The sequence below is a fragment of the Strix aluco genome, chromosome 17, assembly GCF_031877795.1.
Source record: "Strix aluco isolate bStrAlu1 chromosome 17, bStrAlu1.hap1, whole genome shotgun sequence".
Classification (NCBI taxonomy): domain Eukaryota; kingdom Metazoa; phylum Chordata; class Aves; order Strigiformes; family Strigidae; genus Strix; species Strix aluco.
In genome coordinates, this window is record NC_133947.1 from 16,849,813 (window position 1) to 16,873,778 (window position 23,966).

At 50.4% G+C, this 23,966-nt stretch overlaps 2 protein-coding genes across 2 annotated transcripts in view; one reads left to right on the top strand and one right to left on the bottom strand.

Annotated features, from left to right (window-relative positions):
• The first annotated feature begins 1,711 nt into the window (after nucleotides 1-1,711).
• On the top strand, nucleotides 1,712-5,179 carry TLDC2 (TBC/LysM-associated domain containing 2). Its single transcript, XM_074843301.1, has 6 exons — nucleotides 1,712-1,755; nucleotides 2,371-2,532; nucleotides 3,160-3,312; nucleotides 3,423-3,518; nucleotides 4,071-4,144; nucleotides 4,517-5,179. Exons 1-6 carry the CDS (start codon nucleotides 1,723-1,725, stop codon nucleotides 4,650-4,652), a joined length of 654 nt encoding a protein of 217 aa, XP_074699402.1. The 5' UTR covers nucleotides 1,712-1,722; the 3' UTR covers nucleotides 4,653-5,179.
• A 4,730-nt stretch (nucleotides 5,180-9,909) lies between these two features.
• Nucleotides 9,910-23,966, bottom strand: part of SAMHD1 (SAM and HD domain containing deoxynucleoside triphosphate triphosphohydrolase 1) — a 31,371-nt gene continuing 17,314 nt past the window's right edge. Inside the window, exons 10-16 of the mRNA XM_074843015.1 lie at nucleotides 23,319-23,410; nucleotides 21,836-21,951; nucleotides 18,757-18,896; nucleotides 15,870-15,959; nucleotides 14,552-14,656; nucleotides 14,047-14,184; nucleotides 9,910-11,927 (exon numbers count right to left, since the gene is read on the bottom strand). Coding sequence (XP_074699116.1) covers nucleotides 11,805-11,927; nucleotides 14,047-14,184; nucleotides 14,552-14,656; nucleotides 15,870-15,959; nucleotides 18,757-18,896; nucleotides 21,836-21,951; nucleotides 23,319-23,410 — 804 coding nt within the window. The 3' untranslated portion in view covers nucleotides 9,910-11,804. The remainder of the gene's footprint in view (nucleotides 11,928-14,046; nucleotides 14,185-14,551; nucleotides 14,657-15,869; nucleotides 15,960-18,756; nucleotides 18,897-21,835; nucleotides 21,952-23,318; nucleotides 23,411-23,966) is intronic.

A 23,966-nucleotide genomic window follows, 5' to 3' on the forward strand; every position in this document is an offset into this window, starting at 1 on the left:
CACTGGGGCCAGGACCTGGGCCAGGTCACTGTGGCTGTTGCCACCACGCAGGGCACACAGAAATGCCTGTATTGGCATAAATAGGACGTTGTTACGGTTGGGCCCACAGGCTCATGGCCATACTGGCTGGTTTGGGGGGGGCATCAGTGGGAAGGAGACACACTGGGGCACTGCAGCCTCTCCCTGGTTTGCAGGAGCTTCTCTACCAGCATCTGAGGCGGGGCCTGGGGGGGCCCTTGGCCAGGGCTTCACAATTCTGCAGCCACTGAACCCCATCTTGGTTTGAGTTCAGAGGGAAACTGAGCTCCACGCAACCACTGGCTCACCCCTTCCCCCTCAGGACTGAGAAGGACAAACAATGGAGTAAAAGGCTCAGGAATCGAGATAAGGACAGAGAGGGATGACTCACCCGTTATGGTCATGGGCAAAAGACAGACTTGTTAGGGGAAGAAAAAGAACATCAATTTAATTCAAACACTAACAACACTTAACAGACAGAAGCCTTACAACATCTTAAAAACACCTTCGCCCCACCCCTCCCTTCTCCCCTGGTTCAGCTTTGCTCCCAATTTCTCTACCTCCTCCTGCAGCGCAGGGGGCAGAGAATGAGGGGGGGGGGTGTGTGAAGTCAGTTCCACCGCTCCTTACCCCTTGGCGTGGGGCAACTCCTCGCATTTTCCCTGCTCCAGCGTGGTGTCCCTCTCATGGGACAGTCCTCTGTGAACTTCCTCTGCTGTGAGTCCTTCGGCCACAACCGTTCCTGTGCTGCTCCGGCGTGGGTCACCCCCGCGTGCTGCAGCCCTGACATACAACAGCGGGGGCTGCTTCTTCCCACAGGGTCCCTGGTGCTCCGGGCACAGCCCCCTGCTCCAGCGCGGGACCTCCACGGGCTGCAGGTTGGCCTCTGCTCCACTGTAGCTTTCCATGGGTGGTGGGGGTGGGACAGCCCTGCCCTCTCACCACCCGCTCCTCCTTCCTTCCACTGCCCTGGGTGTTCGCAGAGGTGTCCTCCTCACAACTCCTCCTCACAACTCCTCCTCACAACTCCTCCTCACAACTCCCCCTCCCAGATTCCCCTTCTTAAATAAGTTACCACAGAGGCTCAGCTCTGGCCAGAGGCGGATCTGACTTGAGCTGGGGGAGCTTCAAGAAGCTTCTCACTGCTGTAGCCCTGGTCCCTGTACCAACACCCTGCCACACACAGAGACCACAACAAGCCCTCCCAGGGGCCCCAGCTCACCCCACTGCAGGCCGCTAGCCCAGGCTGGCTCTCCCAGAGGGAGGGGCACATGCCACCATGTCCGCCAGGCAGATGTTGGCACTTGCTACACCTATTGCAACAGTCATGTTGCAAAGAGCAACACAGGCACGACCTGCCCGTTGATCCCTAAACAAGGGCTCCCCTGCAGCCTTGGGCCCCCCCCCCCTTGGCTATCCAGAGCCCAGGCCAGGGTGCAAAGGAGGTGACAGCCACTGGCCACCCAGTGCCTGGCTGGAGGGGGACGCCTGCCCAGCATCCCAGCACCACACAGGACGTGGCTCTGCAGGGGGACACATCCTGGGCCCCCATGAGCCAGGGCAGGCTGCCAGCATCCCCACCCACCTGTGTCATGAGCCGGGCGGCCAGGGAGGGGCCAGTGCAGGTGAACATTAACCTGGGTGGTGTCGCGGGCTCCCCAGCAGCACAGCTCCCAGCACTGCAGCAGCACCCACACGTCCACGATGAGGGGGCTCCGTGCCCAGTACCACCTCCTGGTAGGTCCAGTGTGTCGGGGTCCCACATGGCAGCATGGGCACTGGGAATGAGATCCAGGGTGGTGCTGAGAGGCACCAGCCTGGCTGGGTGTATGGACAGACGGACGGGCGTGGGCCACCCTGGGGAAAGCGAGGGGCTGGGGAGGTGCAGAGGGTGGTGGGCCACCCTGAGCGCGTGGCTGGCTGAGACACTTGTCACCAGCTGCCACTGGGACCAAGGCGCATCCCTGACCCCACGCACACTGGGGAGCCAGCCCAGCCATGGGCAAGGGGAGGGGGCGGCCAGGCTTTGCCCCTTCTGCGGGGGCAGAGGTTGGGCTGAAGCTGAGGAAGCCTCCCCTGCCTCCTCTTCCTCTTCACCCTCCTCCTTGGGCAGCCCCACACCCTTGAGCTTCTGTGCGCAGTAGTGACATGGCCCTTCAGGGTGCCAGGGCAGGGCATGGCAGAGCCCAGCCGGGCTGTCAGGGGCAGCCAGGATTGGTGCCGGAGGCAGGTGCCCATCCCCGCAGCCTTTGGGCCCCCTTGCCCACAGGATGGCAGACACCCCACGCAGGGCAGGTTTAGGGACAGGCTCTCTCGGGGCCTGCAGGGATGCTCACCTCCACCTGCCCCCAGCCTGACCAGGACGAGGAGCTGCCCATGGGATGCGGGGAGCCGGTGAGAGAGAGGCAGCCAGGCTGGGAGGGAGCCCCAGCAGTAGCCCCGGCCCTGGAAGAGCCGTGCAGGCTGATGCTGAGCACACCAAGCAGTGTCCTGCAGGATGGGCAGATCCAGAAGGTGAGGGACCTTCCTGCCAGCATGGGGACCCCACCCTCATGCTCACCTTCCCCCATGCCGTGCAGCCATGGCCACTGTCCTGCCAGGAACTGACCCGGCACAAGGCCAGATGGGTGACATGCCCCTGTCCCCAGGGACAGCCGCCTCAGCAGTGCCTCTTGGGGGTGTTGGGAGAGGATGCTCAGGGAGACACCTCAGAAGGGTTCTCAGGATGAGGATGCTTGGGGAAGCATCCTGGGAGGTTGCTGGGTGGGCTGGGAGCTTGAGACCCCTTGGGAGCATTGCTTAGGGGGAGGGTGCTTGGGGACACCTTTTGGGAGGTTGCTCAGGTGGGAGGAGGTCTCTTGAGAGGGCGCTTGGAGGGGGAGGGTGCTTGGGGAGACTTCTCGGGAGGATGCTTGGAGGGAGGATCTTTGGGAAGACATCTTGGGAGGATGCTGGGCAGGGGGAGGATGCCTTGGGGGGGGTGGGGGGAGAGGAGGATGCTTGGGGGGATCTCTTGGGAGGATGCTTGGAAGGACAGGGAGAGGAGGGTGCTTGGGGAGACGTCCTGGGAGGATGCTCGGGGCTGGGGGGACGATGTTCAGGAGCAGCCTGCCTGCCCCAGCTCAGCCCACTCTGCCCCAGCTGGGCCCCCACCTGCCCCCGCGGCTGACACAGCAGCCCTGGCACCTGCTGTACTGCACCGGCCGGGACGGCTTCAGCCTGCGCAGCCTGTACCGGTGCGGGGGCCAGCCGGGCTCCCCCACCCTGCTGCTCATCAGGGACACAGAGGCACAGGTACGGCCGGGCCCTCCCCAGCCCAGCTGCCCCCGGCAGGCTGAGGGATGTGTTCTGGTGTTGGGGAGCCCCACCGTGCCATGGGACTCCCCCTCTCTGTCCCCCCCCAGGCCTTTGGTGCCTTCTCTGCCAGCACCATTCACCGCAGCAATGGCTTCTACGGGACGGGGGAGACCTTCCTCTTCTCCTTCTCCCCGGAGCTGAAGGTGGGGGCTGCAGGCTGCCAGACACGGGGTTATGGGGGGCTGGCAATGCCCCGGGATCTGGCCATGCTGGGGGGGGGCTCCTCAAGGTGTTGGGGAGGGTGCTGGGTGATGTGACTGCATGTGGCCAGATGTGGGTGAAGCAGCTGGGGTACACCACCGGCTGTTGTCCCCCAGGTTTGTCCAGGGCTGGGGAAGGAGAAGGCAAATCCCAGCCAGCCGTGCGGGGACGGGGGGGCTCAGGGAAGGGGACCCTGCCCAGCCAGGTGCCACTGGGGACCCTCCACATACCAGCACGGTCGCAGCCCGACATTGCGGGATGTGGAGGCAGCTCAGCCATGGCTGCCTGTGCCAGCGGGGCTCGTGTATGTGATCGACACTACTGGTGGCATCAGTGGGTGGCAGTTGTGCCCCAGGGGGTGGCCCTGGGGCTACTGGCTGGGATGGGCCAGCACAAGGACAGTGCCCAGCTGTCCCTCGCAGCACAGGGACAGGGCTGGGGATGGGGATGCTGCAGGCCAGCCCATGATCCCGCTGACTGCTGTCCCCACACAGGTGTTCAGGTGGACAGGAAGGAACAACTTTTTCCTGAAAGGGGATGTGGACCTGCTGATGATCGGTGGGGGCAGGTAGGAGCCGTGCCAGCAGTTTCAGCAGCTCACAGGGTCCCCAGCCCCAATAGCTGTAGGGGCCACGATCTGAGCCCAGGCTGCCCTGCGGAGTCAGGTCCAGGCACATGCTGGTGCTTTGAACCCAAAAATACCCATGGAGGTTGTCCAGCAGCACCAGCCATTTCATCCCCCTGACCCTGCTGCTGGCACCCCAGGGGTGGCTGCTTGTCCTGTCTTGTCCCCGTTTTGCCAGTCCCTTGTGCCTGGCATCCTCAGCAGGGGGGCACCCGGGAGTGGGGACAGGGAGGTGGCTGATCCCTCAGGAGGTGGCTGGGGCAGAGCGGCAGGGGAGGGGACCCTCGGCTGACTGTGCCATTGGCACCTTCCCAGCGGCCGGTTTGGGCTGTGGCTGGACGGAGACCTGAACCATGGGGGCAGCCACCCCTGTGAGACCTTCGACAACGAGACCCTCTCATCCCGGGAAGAGTTCTGCATCCAGGACCTGGAAGTGTGGGGCCTGGCCTGACCCCGCCACCCACACCTGGGACAAAGGTGGCATCAGGGGAGGTGATGCTTTGGGACCAGTGTCTTGTGCACAGCTGGTCCCTGCCGGGACAGGGCACAGCCTCAACCCTGCCTCCCTCCACCCTGTCCCCACCAACATCCCCATTTCATGTGCCAACAGCTGGTGGGGGCAGTGTGATGGGGACAGGCTGCGTGGGGGTCTCAGCCCCCCCTGCAGTGCTTCTGCCACTGTGCCAGAGTCCCCGGGGTGGCTGCAGGACCATCCCTCACCATGTCACCCAGCACCCTGCCTGGCCGGGACGATGCAGAGCTGCCCCGGGAGGAGGGCGCATGGCAGGGTCCTGGATGGAGGAGCCAGTGTCCAGAGCAGTGTGATGCCGGCAGGACCCAGCAAGCCCAGGCAGCCTCTGCCCCACCAGCCGCTGCCCCAGGGGATGACGCTGCCAGGGCTGGAAGGCCACACAGTCACCACTCATCAATAACTGGGCAGTGCTGCACGCCCGGCCTTGTCGCTGCCGTGGGAGCAACGATGGTGCTGTGAAGTTCTGCAAAGCGAGTGGTGCTGAGCAGGCCGGGAGCCGTGAGAGCACCGGCCATGCCTGCAGGAGACGACTCGTAACGCCCCGAAATGAGGACTGAGAGAAGCAGCCTCAGGAAAGCATAAACCATGGCGAGAGACAAAACTTAGTATAGATAAGGGATGAGGGTGGGCAGAGGCCCTCTGAGCACTTTCTTGAGGAATGTCTCAAACACTCGAAAATACCCTAAAACAAAACTATAGTCACAGGGTGGATAATGGCGTCTGGGTAATGCAGGTTTTGTGCTCAATGAGCTGATGGTTGACACTCACTCATCTCTTGTGTGACCCATTGTAGGAGAAAACTCTCCTGGGTAGCAGAGGATGGAGGGGGCAGCCCTGTGGCGACAGGACGGCTCTGCTCTGGTGCATCTTGTAAAGCTCCAGGGCCATCTGTCCGGGGAACAACCTTTGCTTCATTATCCACAAAGCGCATATTAAAGTTGATATCCCTGCATATGCTAATGAAGATTAACAAGATCATGCTAGTTACAACATCCCATGAAGCGCCTTACTCCTCCCCACGCCTGTGACACATCATGTAGGTCGATCTGGGGGAGGGACCCAAGGGAAGTGTATAAATTGAGGAGGGGCAGGGATAGCAGTAGTGAAGACGGATGCATCCCTGAACCCTCGTTGGTGGGACCAACCCAGGAACCCGGACGGGTGATCTCTATCTCTATCCCCATCTCTATCTCTCTTCCTCTCTTTTCCCCCTTGTTATCATTAAGTGATGCAAGGCATGTCATACTGCTTGCCATCATTTCTTATGGACTTATATATTATTGTGTATCTAAATAATACACTGTGGGAAATTAATGGATGTTTATGTCTGGACTTTGAGACTTGTCTCACCACTGTCCATTCCATTGGGGATTTACGAATCTAAGCCACTTGTCTCCCTCTTCTGAGCAGGACATGGCGATGCCCTGTCCCCGCCCAGGGCTGTGTGCCCACAGCAAGCTCAGGGGGTCAGCCCGGGGCACTGCTCCGGGGGGCTGCAGGGTCCCGTCCCCCCTCCGGCAGAGTCCACACTCTCTGTCCACCCTGTCACCTCCTGAGGACCAGGGCTTCCTCCTCAGGGGTGTCCAGGCTACGCTGGGCATCTCATCCTGACCTGCTCCCCTTGGGGAGGGGACAAGAAGAGCCCTTCCCAGGCCCCTTCCCACCCGTGGCTCCACAACCTGCTGCCTCTTGCCTGGCTGATGCAGCCTGGCCTCTCGCTCCTGCACACCAGGCCAGCTCTCCTCCTCCTCCTCCTCCACCCCGCCATCCCCGTCCAAGCAGCAGGACCAGCCCCACAGGTGGGATTCAGGGCAGGGATGGTCCAGGGGTTCCCCCAGGACAAGGGCCTGCCTGGTTTGGCCATATTCCATTTATTTCTTCTGGGAGTGTGGCTGGGCACTGAGCTGAAGCATCACCCCATGACCTCACCTGCTGTCAGTTCCTACCCTAAAGCTGCAATTTTGTGAAGCCTGGATCCCATCGAGCCCCAGGCTGCGTTACTTTACACACACCCACCCCACCCTACGTGTGCCCGTGTTGAACCTCACCAGCCCTTTCCCTGCTGATTCTGTCTCCCACAGCCCTTCAAGGGTGCTCCACGGCCGGCTTCTCTCTCATGCCATTTGACTACTCATCCCCTTTCCAGAGTCACTTACCAAGGGGGTGAGCAGCCCTAGCAATGACCCTTCATTGCAAGAGCTGACCCTGTCCTCCCACTTCCCAGTCGCTCACCTTTCCCCCCAGAAGATGCTCCCTCCTGCCAAGCCTCCCTACCCGTTCCCCTCTCCAAGGCAGCGATTGTCCCAGACACGCACCCAGCACGGCGCCGCTGGGCAGCCGGGCCGGGGCAGTGCCCGATGGGTGCTGAAGGATGTCAGGACCTGCCACCTCCTCCAGCCGCTCCAGCCCAGGACCCTCCTGTGTTTACCCAAGGAACACAGCTGCCTCAGTCTGCCCAGCCCCTGCCCACACCCTGGCCCTCTTACCCCCACCACAGCCCCATACGTGCCCGATCGTGGAGCTTGAAGTTTGTGGATGACACACACCTCCCCCACAGACCCAGTTTGGGGATGACACGGCCACTGATCCCACCCCCAGCAGCTGGCACTGGGACTCCCACCTGCCCCAGTAGCTGACCCCGCAGGCCCCTACAGCCCTGCTCTGACTCCAGGGCTGGCCCCAGACCCACCCCTGCCGGCCTCTCCAGCAGCTGGCACCTAGTCCTTGCAGCACACAGCCACACAGATTACGTGAGATTAACGGAGAAATAGTTAAGAAGGGATTTAAGATGAGGACAGGACAGACAAAGACAGATCATGTGCAGGGCTCAGGCAGACAATGTTTTCACATGCAACCCTTTATACCGCTTTTCTGCCTATTGCCTCTTCATTCCTCCCTCCTTCTCCACTTGCTGAGTCCCACCAACCCCCTCCAATGTCCCAGGCCCCCAAGGTTACACCCCAACCAGCTGCAAAGTCCTGGTTGCATGTAGCTTCTTGAGAGCCCATCAGTTAGTGGGACTGAGGAGGTTTGTCTCCCTCCCTTTCAGCTCCCCAGCTGAAAAAATGACCATTCTGCTGCTCCCCATAGCCTTCCCAGGAGTGCCGTCACCTCCCTTGTCCCGTGACTGTGAGGGTTGGCTCACTGCGGTGTTCCCAGCTCCTCTGACCAGGTACCCCCAGGGCAGCAGACCCCTCCACCCCTGTGCCCTCCTGTGGGGCTCCTGGATGCTCCCAGCTGCGTGCCAGGAGCCCACCACGGCTGTTCAGGGCGCCTGACCTCCTGGGGACCTCGACATTCCGTGTGGGACCCACGTGTCCCCCTCACTGAGGCCGCTTTTTGAGGTGCAACGCGCGCTGCTGCCAGCACAGCCTGCGAGCATAGCTGGGGCACAGAGCTACGAGCACCCCAGAGCCAGGGCTGGCAGCCTGCAGTCCCCACCTTCAGCTCAGGGAGAAGAGGAGGAACATCTTTGGTGCCCTGTAGACGCGATCCCTGCGGCAAATGGTGGCAGCAGAGAAGGCACCAAAGGTCCAAGCCATCACCAAACAGACCAGGAAAGGCTCCAGGAAAGCTTGCCTGCCCAGGAAGCTGCTGGGAACCATTGCTCTTCACAGGCCTCTTAGCACTGCCTCACCCCTCACCAACACACGTCCTGTCCTGTGACTTCAAGGCCCATTTCACATTTCTGCCAGTAGCACTGGGGCAGGATCACAGAATGGTTGAGGCTGGCAGGGACCTCTGGTAATCATCTGGTCCAGCCCCCTGCTCCAGCAGGGCCACCCAGAGCTGGTTGCCCAGGACCATGTTCAGGCGGCTCCTGAGTATCTCCATGGGTGGAGACTCCACAACCTCCCTGGGCCGCCTGTGCCAGCGCTCGGTCACCCTCACAGTGGAAAAGTGTTTCCTGATGTTCAGAGGGACCCTCCTGGGTGCCAGTTTGTGCCCACGGCCTCTGGTCCTGTCCCTGGGCACCACTGAGAGGACCCTGGCTCCGTCCACTCTGCACCCTCCCTCCAGGTCTCTGTACACACTGGGGGGATCCCCCTGAGCCCGCCCTGCTCCGGGCTGAACAGTCCCAGCTCTCAGCCTCTCCCCGTGGTGGATGCTCCAGTCCCTTCATCACTTCATGGCCCTTCGCTGGACTCTCTCCAGTATGTCCCTGCCTCTCCTGTACTGGGAGCCCAGCACTGGACCCAGCACTGCAGGGGTGGCCTCCCCAGTGCTGAGCAGAGGGGAAGGATCACCTCCCTCCCGCTGCTGTGACACTCCTCCTAACGCAGCCCAGGACACCACTGGCATGTTTTGCTGCAAGAGCACATTGTTGGCTTACAGTCAACTCCTGGGGCCACCAGGAACCCCTGATCCTTTTCGGCCAAGTCGCTTCCCAGGTGGGTGGCCCCGGCTCATACTGGGGAATGAGGCAGGATTCTGCACTCCCCTTGCTGAACCTGATGAGGTTCCTGTCAGCCCCCATCTCCAGCCTGCCCAGGGCCCCTCCCCGCTTGGTGTCACCCGCAAACTTGCTGAGGGTGGACCCTGTCCCAGCAGCCAGATCAGTAATGAAGACCAGTGGGACTGGAGCCAGCACTGGCCCCAGGGTACACCACTAGTTACTGGCCTCCAACTAGATTTTGTGCCACTGATCAACCACCCTTGGGGCCCAGCCCTTGAGCTGGTTTTCAGTCCCGCCCACGGTCTGCTCATCCAGACCATACTTCAACAGCTTGTGGAGGCAGACATCTACCCCTCAGCTACCAGGCCAGTCATTCCATCGCAGAAGGTGCTCAGGTTGGTCAAGCATGACTTCACTTTTCCTTCTTCCCCTACACAACAGTTTGAGCAGCACCTGAAGCCCCTGAAGGACGCTGAAGTGAGAGGCCTGACAGGCTTGGCCATGGCCGTGTGGCTGCAAGGCCACTGCACGGCACGAGGAGAGAGAGGTCGGATCCTCAGCCTTGGCACCACCGCTATGAGCTTCCCTCCCTCGCCTGGCCCCAGGGCCCTTCACAGCTCAGCTGGCTCCACTGCAGTTACCATTCACACTGCACTTGAGTAAACATCAATTAAGAAACCATTTCCTCAAGGTGGAAGGTCTGCACTTCCACAGAGCAGCATTTGTCCTTTAGAAATAGGCTGTAAGACTGTTTTAATAAAGTTCACACACTGCAACTCCTTAAAAGAATAGTAAAAATCATTGTTTATAAATTTATTCTTAATCCAGAGAGGCTCAGATTAACATGCTTGAGAAGAAATGCACTCTCTCAGAACTTAACATTAAGTACAAATTTTTGCTTTAACATAAGCAAAAGATATTTCCCAAGTATAAAGTGCACCTTTTGTAACAGATTCAAAACAAACCCAAGCAATAATAACAAAATTACATTATTCTGAACAGTACTTGATTTTATGCAGATAAAGGCCTTCACTCTATGATGTTTCTTGAAGCACAATAAAAGTTCTTCCAAAGCTTTTAAGGAGGTCACAACCCCTTCTAACAGTTACCTGGCACACCTGCAGACCTGAAATACTGTTAAAGGTATGAACAGCAGAGGTTGCACCACATCACCTTTAGACACACGAGCACAGGTACGTAAGAAAGCAGCAGAGTGCAAAGCGACTTCTGGTTATTCAACAAATGAAATCCGAGTAAGTTCATGAATCCTCATTCTCCTTTCCTCTGCCTACAGCTATCAGCTCCCGTGATAAAACGGGCAAAGGAAACACAATCAGGTATGAAGAGTTCTGCATTCTGTCACAGTGACTTCCTCCTGTGTTAGTTTTCAGACACTAACCTAGTTACTCATGGCTGAATGCTGAACTTTTCCTTCCCCTTTTCAGATATAAAAACCCAAAGCTCCTTCCAATTTCTGAGCATTACTGAGCCTTTTGCTTTGCATTTTCAGTTTTGAGGGCAGGCTTTTTCAAGCTTTTAGGTTTTATTTAATGAAAGCAGCCTTCTTACACCTGAGTAAAAGATGAGAGGAAAAAGGTCTTCCTCATTCACTTTTTAAACTGGACAGACATTTAGCAACACTCACTTCAGTACGGGAAGTACTTCACTCACTTCAGTAAGGGAAAAATGTAAGAATGCTCATAGTTCTACAAGGGAGAGAAAAATTACACAGGAATAGCAATTGGAGACCCAGGGGAAACAGGGAAGAGATACACGAATAGAAGAATTCCTGAAGAGCCTAGTACAGTGTGGTGCAGAACAAAGGTGCACTTGGTGCAGGGAAGAGCAGAGCCAGGGCAGTGTCCTGCCAGGGCTCACCCACCGTGCCAAGACTGTGCGACGTCCACCTGCCCGGCAGCTCTGCCTTCCCACAAGCACCCAAACAAATGGACGTTTTGAGCAGTTTTTGCAATTCAGTGTAATAGTAAAAATATAACATTCAGTGTATCAAAAATACACTATAAAACAATAAAAGGCTGCATGTCACTGCAATGCATTGTTACTTAATAAAAATTGTGGTTGCACTAACAGAAAGAGGCCTGCATCTTCGTCAGCTTTTCGAATACCAGAAAAGTAATCTTTGGTTATTAAAAAGATTCCCCTCTCCCCTCATTTTTTTAAATGAAATTTGTTTTGCTATTCTTGAAGATGCCGTCTACGGTTATTTCAAAGTTCTGTTACCTCACTATATTTCAGAAGCATACTTACTCCTCTTTTCCTCAGGTACTGGGGAAAAAAAAATAATCCAAAAACCTGAACCGGAAGTTTTTCTGCTAGCTCATGCAATATCACAATTATCTTAAGGGATCAGGACTAGGAGGAACAGTAACATGTCTTCAGCACTTCTTGTAATAACGATGAATTGCAACCTTTAAAGTTATCCACAGTGCCAATACATTCAAAAATAAATGAGAATTGAGTTTGCTCTGCTGTAATAGGTTGTTAGTTTTTTTTGAATATGCACTTTAAGTACCTACATTAAAATATAATGTATTGTAAAATGCATTACTGCATTGTTCCATAAATTCTTACAGTCTATACAACTGGCTTTTAGAAGAGTTGCTGCTCAGCTTTCCTCATCTTCTGAAGAAGCAGACTGAAGAGTGCCAAGAGTGTTACTTATCAAAAGGAAGTCTTTGTCTGCAGCTGGGTTCCGAAGCTGTCCTGTGTTCATCATCTCTCCTGTTATTCCAGCTTTTCTTCATTGGAGTTAGATGAGGGGCAACCACATCACTATCCTATTATTAAAAGTCAGAAAACATTAATGATAGTACATTCACTTTTGCTTTCTATCCTAAAGCAGGGGAAAAGCAGCTCAGTATCGGACATAAAAAATAAGTCCAAGGTCCCAGAAGCATTATAAATCAACAAACATTGAAGGCTGTGCATCCCAGAGATGGAAACTGCTGTAGCCAGTGATACCATCTAGTGGGGAGAAATAAAATCCCCCACATACCTGAGAAGCCTTCACCACTGGCAGTTCACCTCTTCCTAAATTATTACCAGCAAATCCAGAAAGATCAGCTGGTTTGTATTTTGGGCATTGGTATATGAACTGGAATCATTATTATAAGTGTTTCCTCTGCATTCACCACGGTATCTCATTTACAATTGTTGCAATCTCCCAGCTGTAGGTGCTTGGATGTGCCTTTCACTGCCTTAAAGTATGTGACGCTGGTACAGTAACTGGTATGGCCTAAGGCAGTGGTGCTCATCCTTGTCAGATTACGTTAATCTAGTGCTGAGGCTCTACAAACGCAGCCAAAAGAGCAATAAACTCTCTAAGCTTAGGAAGAAGCTGGTGAGACACATGTTGCCATGTTCTGCAACATGCCAGGGCCTGCAAGGTGGGTATGTCTGAACTAGAATATGCTTATAGGATACAACCATACCCTACAAGCTACAAGCAGAGAAAGCTTTTTGCTTGATCCTCTTGTAAAAAGCCCTCCTGCGATCAACTGCTCTCAGAAGAGAGATGCCAGCAATACGACATAAGAATGAGCCTTAAACCAAGTTGCTCACGCCTACAGCTGTAGCTCCAGCACTAAGAGCGCTCCTCTACCGGGTGGTCTTTCATTTCAGAGGATGTAGCTCCTTGCCCAAATGAGACCTGCAGGTGTCTCTAGCAAATAAGATGACAAGTCAGGGATATTAACATGCTTGATGAAAAGGAAAAAAATACACAGTTCACAGAACAAACTCACACTGTATTTCTTAAGCAACTTGGAGATTTTAATATAAGCATTTATTTTACTTTGAGGCTTGATCCCAGACAGTGGAAAACATCTCTGAAAAAGTGCATGGAACTGAAGAAAGCTATTACTTTCCCTGGTATGACTGTCAGACAAAAGTGAAAGCCAGGGCAGAAATGTAACAGCAGGTTTGCCAGCACATCTACCAAACCTACTGACACTTACAGCCTCGAAACCTCACAGCTCATGCATGCAGTGGAGTGGCTCCATTAGCATTTTCTACTGAGAAAAGCTTACTTGATACAACCATAACTGCTTCCCTACAATACTGGAAGTATCAGCAGAAAATAATTTTTTTAGATGAAGGTGCCCACCTTCCTGCAAGGGGGATGTGATGGTGATGCTGTATCACACATCACTAGTTTACAGCCACGATTGTTACGGGCTTCTCCACCACCTTTGGCAGGATGTATGGACTCAGGGTCTGCTTTAGAGTCTCCACTTTACTTGCCTGGGTACCTCTGACACGTTTCCCAACATGAAACAAAACATCAGATGAGCTGTAACATACCCCCTTCCTCCCTCACAGCTGGAAACTTGTATGTTCTGAGACTGACAGAAAAGGGAAACAGAACAGCGAAGGCCTTGCAGGCAACTCAGACAACAGACTAGTTGCCCAGAGTACACGTCTGCAATCTTGTTCCCAAAGATATTTCCACTCTAACTCAGAGAAAATGGACTGACCGTGAATCTCCTGAGGGAGGAGTGAGTTTAACAGCTACTGAACAAGGAAGGAAAAGAGGAAAAGCAATAGGAGAACTGATCTGACCTCTTCCCTAGACTTTTTAATCTCTCAGTGCTGTTTTAAGCCTTTGTATGCAGAAACCTGCACCCATGAACTAGTGAGTGGCTGTGTAGATACTAACTTTGTTATAAAACCATGACTTTTCAAATGACATAAGTTAAATCATTACAAATCCATCCTTATTTCAGTGAAACCAAAGCACGCCCAGATGTGAACCACAATAAAACCAGAAGCTATGTTAGCGAGGAGTGGTTCTGCCACAAAAACAAGGCCTGAATGCCAAGTTTTTTAGTGAAAGAGCAAGCTTATGAACAATGGTGAAGAACTCTAAGAACAAGAAAAATAATGTGAATTTGTTACCTGTGGTTTGGTGAAATCATTCTCTATACACCACTGAATAAAATACTGTTTTGCAGCTGAAACAATATTTGGATCCTGACTTTTGCAATAAACTCGGATAATCTGCTCTGCAAATGTCATGGGTAAAAGCTTTGAAACCTTTGAAATAAAAAAGAAATAAGCTTTAGTATTTCTTGGAATTTACAGTCCACTGAACTTCAATTTTTTCATCTGAATACAAACAGAAAGCAGTAAAACACATTCCACTACCACCCATGAGCTTAGCCAAATTGATTGTATTTTTTTAAGGCTCTCAGTGTATTCAAGTTAAATACTGTTCATATGCAAAAGCTGTCAGGATTCCAGACCGTCGTAGTACAACACACACTGAAGACCTGCAAGGACACGGATTCCACAGCCTCTCCACAAATCCTGCAACCACTGCTACGAAGGACTGTAATCACTTCCTTTGCAAGCAGTGAAGACGATGCCCTTCAGAAGTCAGTTGAGGAAAATAAAAGACTACCTGTTCTTTACTGATCTTGACTGCCTTGGAAGGATCAGCCTTGCAATAGAAGAGAACATTATCAATGGGATTCTGTTCTTTCATTCCATAATCCATATTGATAATCTTGCATGTAAAACAAAGAAAATGGCATTTGTTAATGTTTGTCTTTAGTTTTTTCACAATACGTACAAAAGGACACACACTATGCTTCTGTAAATTACACTAATCAAATAGAACAGTAATTAACAAATGATTACTTAATAAAGCAATCTGGTATTTGCATTTTATATCTCTCCTTCCACCGCCTTTCGCTCTGAAGCTGCCAGGTAGATATTCACATTTACAGTAACCAGCTCCCAGTCACACTCTGAAAAGCTCCAGTTTCAAACAGTGGAAGCATGCTGGTCCCTTGCCAGCCCGTGCCTCCCCCAGACACACAACCTACGGAGGCAGCAGGAGAGCTTACAATTTTGAACACGAGGTTCAGACAATGTGATTTACATCTGCTTGGTACACCAACAGTTTTGTGATCAGCAGGGAGTGCCCCACTTCCCCATGACTTCAACTTGTGGGACAAGGAAAGCAGAGTCAACTACCTTAAAGCTAAGTAAACTGCTGCAATTTTACCCAGCCTGAAGTGAATCTTCAATGCAAGGGAGCTCTAGAAGTGATTTGTGCTGCACTCTATGGAAAGCCATTTGTTAGCTCTTCCCAGAATTAACCAAGAACAGGGATTAAGCTATTTGATACCTGCAGACTGCTCAAGCTCCTCCTCTGTCCCAGGCTCTCTCCTTCCCACCAGTGCTGGCTGGAGACTGAGCTGTGGCAGCAAAGTGCTTTATGTCGCAGACAAAACCCAGGAGCGATTGCCATGCATTAGGTGTGCAGTACCAGAAGCCTGGCAGTCACTGTGCCCGTTACCCTCCCACCAGGGCTCGCAGTTTACTTGCCTTCATAACCTGCAGCAGCGGCTCCTCAACTGCCAACTTTAACACCCGTGTGCTAAAACCCAAAGAAATCCTACTGCTCCTTTTCAGAGCGAGGGCAGTCACGGGAGAACACATCTGTCAGTGGGAGCAGAAGTGCCCCAACAACAGCCCAGTGAAGCTGCCTGAAGCCTCTGTCCCCAGGCCCTCCCAACCACAGCCAACCTCCCAAGGGGGAAGCTTGTTGCTCAGAACCTTGAGCTGAACAGGTAGGATGGTATTTATGAGGCAACCCTGTGGTTTTTCACTTTGCAAATATATTGAAACATATCTCCAGTTTTCACTATGGTATACAAGGCCCTCTGTGACTGACAATTTTTTACTTTGAACCTGCTCCGAGAGATATTTACATCAATTATGAAATCTTCAGCCTTTAGATCCACATCTGGAGGATCCTTTTCCGGCTTGGAATTTGCAATGCTTTCTGCCAGGCTATTATTCTGAAAAAAGACAGTAACTCAGATTACATTTATGCACTATCAGCATACATATATCAACAAAATGCATGACAGAACGTGCCACTAAACTAAAGCTTTCATTTCTTCATAGCTTGACAGACTCTTCTTGCAGAAATGTGGTTGTATGAATCCTTGTATACCTCAGCTGTAAGTTTTCTACCAATCTTTAGAAACTATTGAGAAGACTGAAATACTGTCAGCCTGTAAAGGAAGAGCTTTAGACTTGATGACAGGAAGAAGGGGGGGGGGGAGTGGCAGAGAGAGGGAGGGTGGGAGAGTCAGTCCATCCACAACGTTGAAGTCTCCACGAAAGCAGAAAGTAAGTATGTTCATGCAATTGTTTTGCAATTAAGTTCCCCAAACCTGAATACTACATGTTTTTATTGAACATTTTTTTTTAAACGAAGGGCTGCAGGATCTCATCCTCTAATAAAGCTTTTATACCTCTACATTGAAACATATAAAAAAACCCCAGGACAGACAAGATCAGTAGTGTCATTGATCACTATAAAAAAACCCCAAACAGAAGCAGCAAGCTCCTAGGCACATTTTGTAGGGGATGGTGACCTACTTCAAAAGCTGAAACCCACAATGGGGTTTTGTCTGGTTTTGGACCTAAATATTTGGCAGAATATTCCTGCTGAGAGCTAAGCTAAAGCCAAGCAGAGGAGCACAGTGTGATGAAGAGTAGTTGCTCATGGAAATGTGTAAGTTCTCATTAAAAGGCTGTGGCTGAGCAGGAGAGAGAAGGTTGTCTGTTTAGCTTTGTCCAGGGCTGGACAAATGTGGGGAAGATGTAAGATTTGATGAAGCAAGATTTCCTGGGAGCAACTGCGACTCATGGGAGAAAACTTTCCAGTGCAGCACAGAGCATCCAGGAGACAGGCCCAGAAGGGAAGGAATTCAGCTAGCAGAATTTTTTTTGCTGCTGATTTGTCCATTGCAAAGATGGGGAGACTGCTAAGAAGAGCAGGAAATCACACACATTGCCAAGCTGAGGCATAGGTGTGGTTTGTTGTGACTCAAGAAGCCAAGGAAAGGTTTAGACTGAGAGCAAACCTAGAGGAAAGAATTGCCAGGAGGCAACTGGCAGGAGGCAGCCTGTTTATAAGCTATTCTATTTCTATTCTGTATCAGAATGTAAGTATGCCAACTTTCTCCTTTTCTTTGTTGTTTCCTTGCTTTTGTTTCTTTAAAGTTACCTCTTCCAGTTTCCAATAACTGGAAACTTAGCTTTGAATTCAAGAACTCTGTAGCTACTTGGGATGTTCCCCTGGCTCTGACCAGCTTGAGGATCACAAAACTGGATGGGGCTTTGAGCAACCTCATCTAGTTGAAGATGTCCTGCTCAATGCAGGGGGTTGGACTAGATGACCTTTAAAGGTCCCTTCCAACCCCAACCATTCTATAATTCCAAACATAATGGCATCGTGGTCTCTTAAGGAGCAGAAAAAGACACAGCTATGTCTTGTCTACCCACTGCTCACTCACCTCCGGCACTTCAGAGGACGTTGAACCTCCAACACTCCTGCACAGGCAACTCCTGCACCACAGGAGGAAAAATTCTCCCCCACTCCCTCAGCCTCAGCTGCAGAAGCTGCAAAGCTTTTCTGGATATAATTATGGCACCCACAGCCTCCAGTCTCCCTTCAAAACAACACACTGGATACCCCAAGACTCAATGCCTCTGGCTGGATTTTTGAAGTGAGAGTTTTTCTTTTCATTAACCAAGCTTCTAAAAGAAATTGTTTAAAGGTGGAACTCATGCAATTTACTCTCATCCCCATCTCCTTATTTGTTAGGCTATCCTGAACTCCTCAGAAGGGCAGAAACTTGACCATCAATGTACAACCATTTCATGTTTTCCTTCCTCCTATTTCTTCCTACTTTTTAAATACAGAATCTCTTAACAACACTTTTTCTTAGTCAAAGAACACAAGCAAACCTTCTCTTCAAATGAAAACATGAACAGAGCAATAAGACATCTAGTAGTCCTTCTATAACCTTGTTCTTTATAAGAGCTGAATTATTTTTATTAAGGCTTTCTAGAGACAGTCAGCCACTTTTAGAAATTTGCCATGGAAAATTGTAAGCATCATGGCTGAAGTTAATTAAGATAATTAACTGATGATTTGATAACATGGCATAGCACATTACAAGAAAAGCTGAGCCACCTGAAGTAACGTCAGCTCTAATATAACATTATTTTGAAGTAAAATAACAGTGGTTAAACCAATGTCTGATGAGTGCTTTGAAAAGCAGACAGTGGAAAAAATACACGCATGCTCGTGCTAAGTACAGAATTTAATACCAAGAAATTAGAAAGTTATTATTCAGTTTGACGTTTGTTCTCAAAGTAAAGCACACAAATTATGATTCAAAGGAAACGTGTTCCTTACTATTCTGAAATTTTAATGAACACAAGATGATATTAACAGTCTTCTCAATCACTGGACTGTAACAGCTTTTTATGTAATTTTGTATTTTTCAGTAAACAGTTTTTTTCTGAAAATATTTCTCCAATAATCACCTTCTGAAATTCCACCTCTGGCCATTCTTCTGGCTATTTGTACACAAAACTCTTCCCAGTTTCCTATGTTCCATGACTCAACCACATAAAGACAGGAAGAGAACGTTTCACTCTCTGGAATAGCAGTTAAGCAAAAAAACCCCAAAACAAACAAAACCCACACAGAGATAGGTTAAAAAAAGACAGTCAGCAACTTAGAGAACATTTTTACGGGGGCAGAATTCAGAACCTTCCACCAACGGACATTACCTTTACAACTTCCCTCATTGTTTCAGGTTGAGTCTCTCCTAAAAACTTGTATAATTCACGTCGTTCTATTTTACGCAAAATTTCTCGTGCCTCCTTCAGTTCCGGACAACTTGAATGCAGGATTTCCAGGTAGATATTATCTGCCAAAGTTGCATTGATTTTTGTTAAGTATGTCACAATCCAGTGTCACAGCAAAATGCATGTACAGGGATAAAGGTTAAAGCAAAAGAAAAACTGCTGGTTCAGGAAAGACACTTTCAGAGAATGACTGAACACACCGAGTCTGACAGCTGAGAAGTCAGTTATAATATCATCCTGATTATCATCAGATTTGTAACAGTTGTTGATGGAAAAACTAGCTCAATTCTCACCATTGCAACAGTTTTATTATTTCAGTAGAAGTTGCTTCCTCTTCTTATTTAGTCAATCTTGTTCAGCAGAATACCCTGGAGCCCAGCACTAACGGGCTCAGGGACAAGGGTGCCCTATCTTGTAAAAAAATAAAGTGCTTCTGTTAAACCTTCAAAATTTCTCAGGCTTTGGATGCTAGCAACGAAGTCCTCCCTCCTGTCTCCACATGACAGCGAAGCACACAGTGTGCTTCCCACCACCAATACAAGCCACAAGACATAGGTTTCTTTTGAAGTGGCTTCAGAGCAAAAAAGGTTATTTTTGGCTGTCCCAAAGAGACTGCTGCTGTCGGGATGCTGCTTGTCTGCCACGACCACACAGCTGCACTCTGTGTCTATTCACACTCCCTGGCCAGAAATACCCAGGCAGCTTGGACATGTGCTGCCAGCACAGCTCTGCAACGCCCTGCCTAGGGCCACAACTGGCTTAAGAGGCTCCCAACACACTCCAAAAGCAAGCTAAGAGCCATGTACCAGAACGCCTTTAACTGAGGGTTGTTTTTTATGGACAAGGTTGATCAAAGTCAGGAACTTCTCCATGAGGAGCAGACTAGGTCTCTTCAGACTGAGAGAAGAGATAATGCAGGGGAAATAAGCAGCCCGTGGACACATCCATAGTGCAAAAGCAATAGTGACAAGGAGCATTTTGCTGTCTCATCCTTTACTAAAAGTAAGATTTGATGTCAAATCAGGAGGCAAAAAATTAAAAGCTAATGGTGGTTCTTCACCCATCATGGAAGAAAGCTAGGGAACTTGCTGCAGAACCTCACAGAGGTTTATCATTTGTTAAGATCCAAGAGGGAAATGGACAGTTCCACAGAAACATCACTCATCAAGGACTACTGAAAACAAGCCTACTGTCCTCTCAGAAGTGCCCAGGTTGAAACCACTGGAGGCACAGAAGGAAATGCCTTGGTTTAAGAGGAGGAGAACATACTCGTCCTTCATGCTCCACAGTTAAATCTGATGTTGGTGTATTCCTCACATCACTCTCCCTGCTGTTCAGCTCTCCTTGTTGAACAGGACAGCCCCAGAAAGCAGGTCCTTGCTGTGGCAGACTGTAAGACGGGTCAGTTCTGGTCTCTTTGGCCTGAGCTGTGCTCCTCACCAGGTAGCACAGGTCAGCAGGCAGTTACAGCAAGACCCAAGTGGTAACTTTCTAGCACGGCTGATCTTACAGACCAGACAGCCTCCAGGGAACAGATCCTAGACCAGTAAGAACTTAATTTCAGTTCTCACCTTTCTGCCCAGTCTTCCAAGGCCCAACACTGCAATTCATGCTCTTTAATAGCTACTGTCCCTTCTCCTCCCCTGGGGCAGAGGCACACAGCATCAGAGGGGTCAGGCAGCTCCTCATCTCAGCACTCTGCAGCCCCTTCACCCACTCGATGCAGCAGGTCTGTGGTCAGGCTGGATGTGGCTGTGGCAGATGAAGGATTGCCAGCAAAAGGCCTTTAGCACAACACAGGTTAATGCACACAGGATCCTCTGCAACAGTGCCCTCAGCCTCTGTCACCTTGTCCATGGACCAAAGATAGAAGTTCTTAAGTCTCTGTTGGCCAGCCAAGGCTCGGTGACGGAAACTCACAAAGTTGTCTTTCCACTCAGGAAAGATGCCTTGGGAATCCTTGTGAGCTGTAGCTCAGAGGTGCTGCAAGAGCTACCAGTACTCGGGAGCACTCTTCAGCAGGGTCTGCAGCATCCTCTGCCCTGCAGTCACCCAACCACAAACCCCTCAGCACAGCAGGGTCTGCCCTGCCCACACTTGCCTCCATCCCCCACGCTGACGGAGCTGGTAAGGGCACGCTGCAGCACCGAATGCTGGTGTGTCTCACAGCGAGCACCAGGAGGGGCAGACAAAACCAAGATGCCACACTGGTGGGAAGTCATGGAACTACGTAACAGAGGACACAACACAACTGAAGCCAGCTGCAGTGACTTCAGTAATTTCTCTGTTTCCTCTTCACAGCACTGACCCAGACCTTGACAAACGGAAAGACATCACAAGTCTCAGCTCGTTTGCTTCGCTCCATAACCATGCTGGAGTTCCCCCCCCCGTCTTCGAGCGAGTTGCTGCTCCATGTCCTTACCCTATGAGAACCATTCTCACAAGCTCTTATCCAAGCAACCAGAAACTTTCAGCAATACACTAAATTGTCCACATATTCTGTTTTCTTCTGTTATATTTGCAAGCAGGGCAACAATGTCTCAAGCAAATCAAATCAGACCCCACTGGAGCCCTCTGAAACCTGCCTTGGGGTTAGTTTCACACTACAACACACACACAGTACTCCTCTACCTGATGTAGCAAGATGTTGTATCGCCCAGAGCTGACTTGTCACAAGTGCAACAATCTCAGGGCACAGGCAGGACCTCCTGACAGCACTGCTTGCAATAATCTGGATTTGAATGTGTGCAGAACATAAGAAGTTGGCGTGTCTCTCTCTGTCTCAACATAAAAATGATTTAAAGTGGAAGGCCTTGCTCTCCCAGCAAGCTATGAGAGCACAGAGATTGGACAGTCCAGCTCTGCCCTACCATCTGTGCACAAAAGCAGTAATTGAGAGTCCTAGTCATGGGCAAGGGTACCATGTACCAACAGCTGTAAAACCAGCATTTTAACAGGTACTCATGTTCTTGAAGGAAAAAAAAAATCTGAGCGCTCATACCAGTTAGCTTAGTGTAGGCTTCCATGTCCTCCATTGCTGTAGAAATCTGGTACAGTTTTCCTCCAGAGCCTTCTATTTTAAGAAATTTGTCTGCTTTTTGAAAGGCTTCTGTAATCCTAGTTTGAGACAAAATTAAGACTTAAGGCTAGCATCATTTTGAAACACCTTATTGCTCAAGAGTCAAAAAAGAAATGCATTAGTCTGTTATAAATAGAAGACAAAACTGCATCCCAAGCACACAGCAGACCCTGATCACACTGCAGTAGGTCCTATCTCTGTGCTGTCACTGCACACTGCACCAGTCTTGCCATTTACTGAAAATGGGTTCAGATCAGACCTTAACCTTCTTTCAATGAATGAGCAAGTTCACTTTGTTCTGCTTCCGACTACGAGTTTCACATTGCTTAGACGACTGCAGAACCCTGCAAGACAGTGACGTGGTCACTCAGCTGCAACGAAGCTGCCTCACAGATGACCAAGTCCTTTTACAGACTCGTTGTTCCAGGAGTTAACTGCGAGAATACAAAGTGTAAAGGCAAAGCATCACGAACATGTGGTATTTTCAGGTGGGAAGAACTGATGTTCTAAACATTGAGTTCTTCCAGAGTTCCCTGTACCTCACAGTCATTTCCAGCTCCAACACTCATTTGGATAGGCTGCTGTAATTATGGTAAGCCAAGAACTAAATTTTTTGGCTGTTTTATTCCTCACGTGTAGTTACTGTCAAACCTTAGCATTTTTAGTCTGAGTTTTAGAGGATCACTAAACCAAGGGCTGAAGTTTATGAGATGAAAGCAGTTACAGATCACTCTTGTACTGTTCAATCCTCTACAGTCCTTTTCTCCAAACTCAGTGGATGGTTACTCAGCTAACGAAAAAATATTTAAGGATACTAGTATTTCTGCTTTTCAAGTAAAAAGTAAAAAGAACAACGCTATAGGAAAACTTCTGTGGATATCAACAAAAGAGGTACAAATGCAAGTAGGCAGCTGAACTAGTCTTGAGCAATTCCTGCGATGGCATTACTTAAACACAAAGTCAGGGCTCAGCTGAGTCATAGTAAGCCTACTCTTTATTTTACTCTGTTAGTAGCTTTGTTCTGTTAACCAGCCAGTTTGAGTTAAGTGGTCTTTAACTTGTAGGTAAAGATTTGACTTCAGCTGCCAGCAGTTAAAACAGCATAAGCACGCCCTGGTCCTATGCTTCCTCAGGGCTTCAGTAATTCTCCTCTAATTGAATTTCACATGGAAGGATATTGTCATCTTTTCATGGTGCTTTTTTTGGGTAGGGTTGGTTTTTTTTTGTTAATTACAACTTCTATAATACTTTAAGCACTGAGCCTTGCCACAAGAATTGGGTCATATAGCCCAGTGGCTTTTGTTCTGTGTCACACCTTACTGATTATCTGAATATTCAAACGGATATACAGTTTCAAGAACTTAAAAATAAATGGAATGCAAGAAAAGGAAAGTATAATACTTGCATTATTTCAATGATGTTGCCAACCTTATGCTGGTATGCTCGCCGGTGCAGGCAATTCCGTGTGTGGAACATATCATACAAATTTCCAACTTCCTGAATCAAAAAAAACAATCATCTTTTACTTTGACATTTTCTTAATTGCAAAACTAAAACAATCAAGGAATCAAATGAGTTGTCTCCTTCCATTTGCAGCACAGAGCAGAATGGTTATTTTTCACAATTTACAAATTTTGAAACAGACTCAGGCCACCGTGGGAGAGCAGAGACCTGACACCGACCCCAGGAAGCCTGGGCAGAGAAGAGGACCTCTTGCCCCTTTAGCAGCCCCTCACCAAAGCCACATTCACCTCCTGCTCAGAAGACCCGGGGCAGGATCACGCACAGCTGATGGTTTTGCAGAGTCTTCCCTGGAAGGACCCGCCACCAGGCTTGCCCTGTCCCTCCCTTAACTCAGTTGCTTCTGAGAACAGCTTTCAGAGCAGCAACCGCTTCCTCTCTTGGGCTAAAAAAGCACCCAGCAGGCAAGCCCAGCATCCCGCCACAATCCAGGGCGCAGCTGTACCGTGCTGCCCGAGGCAGGCTTTGCCGTGCCCCGTGTGTTCTCTGTGTCTCACCTCACACACATTTTGCTGCTGAGCGTTCCCTCGGT

What these genes read in the sequence shown, in the direction of transcription:
- TLDC2 (XM_074843301.1), top strand. Translation starts at nt 1,723, where the DNA reads ATGAGGGGGCTCCGTGCCCAGTACCACCTCCTG. An exon ending in GTGCCCAGTACCACCTCCTG is followed by an intron (nt 1,756 to 2,370) that starts GTAGGTCCAGTG and finishes ACCTGCCCCCAG; the next exon opens with CCTGACCAGGACGAGGAGCT. An exon ending in CTGATGATCGGTGGGGGCAG is followed by an intron (nt 4,145 to 4,516) that starts GTAGGAGCCGTG and finishes GCACCTTCCCAG; the next exon opens with CGGCCGGTTTGGGCTGTGGC.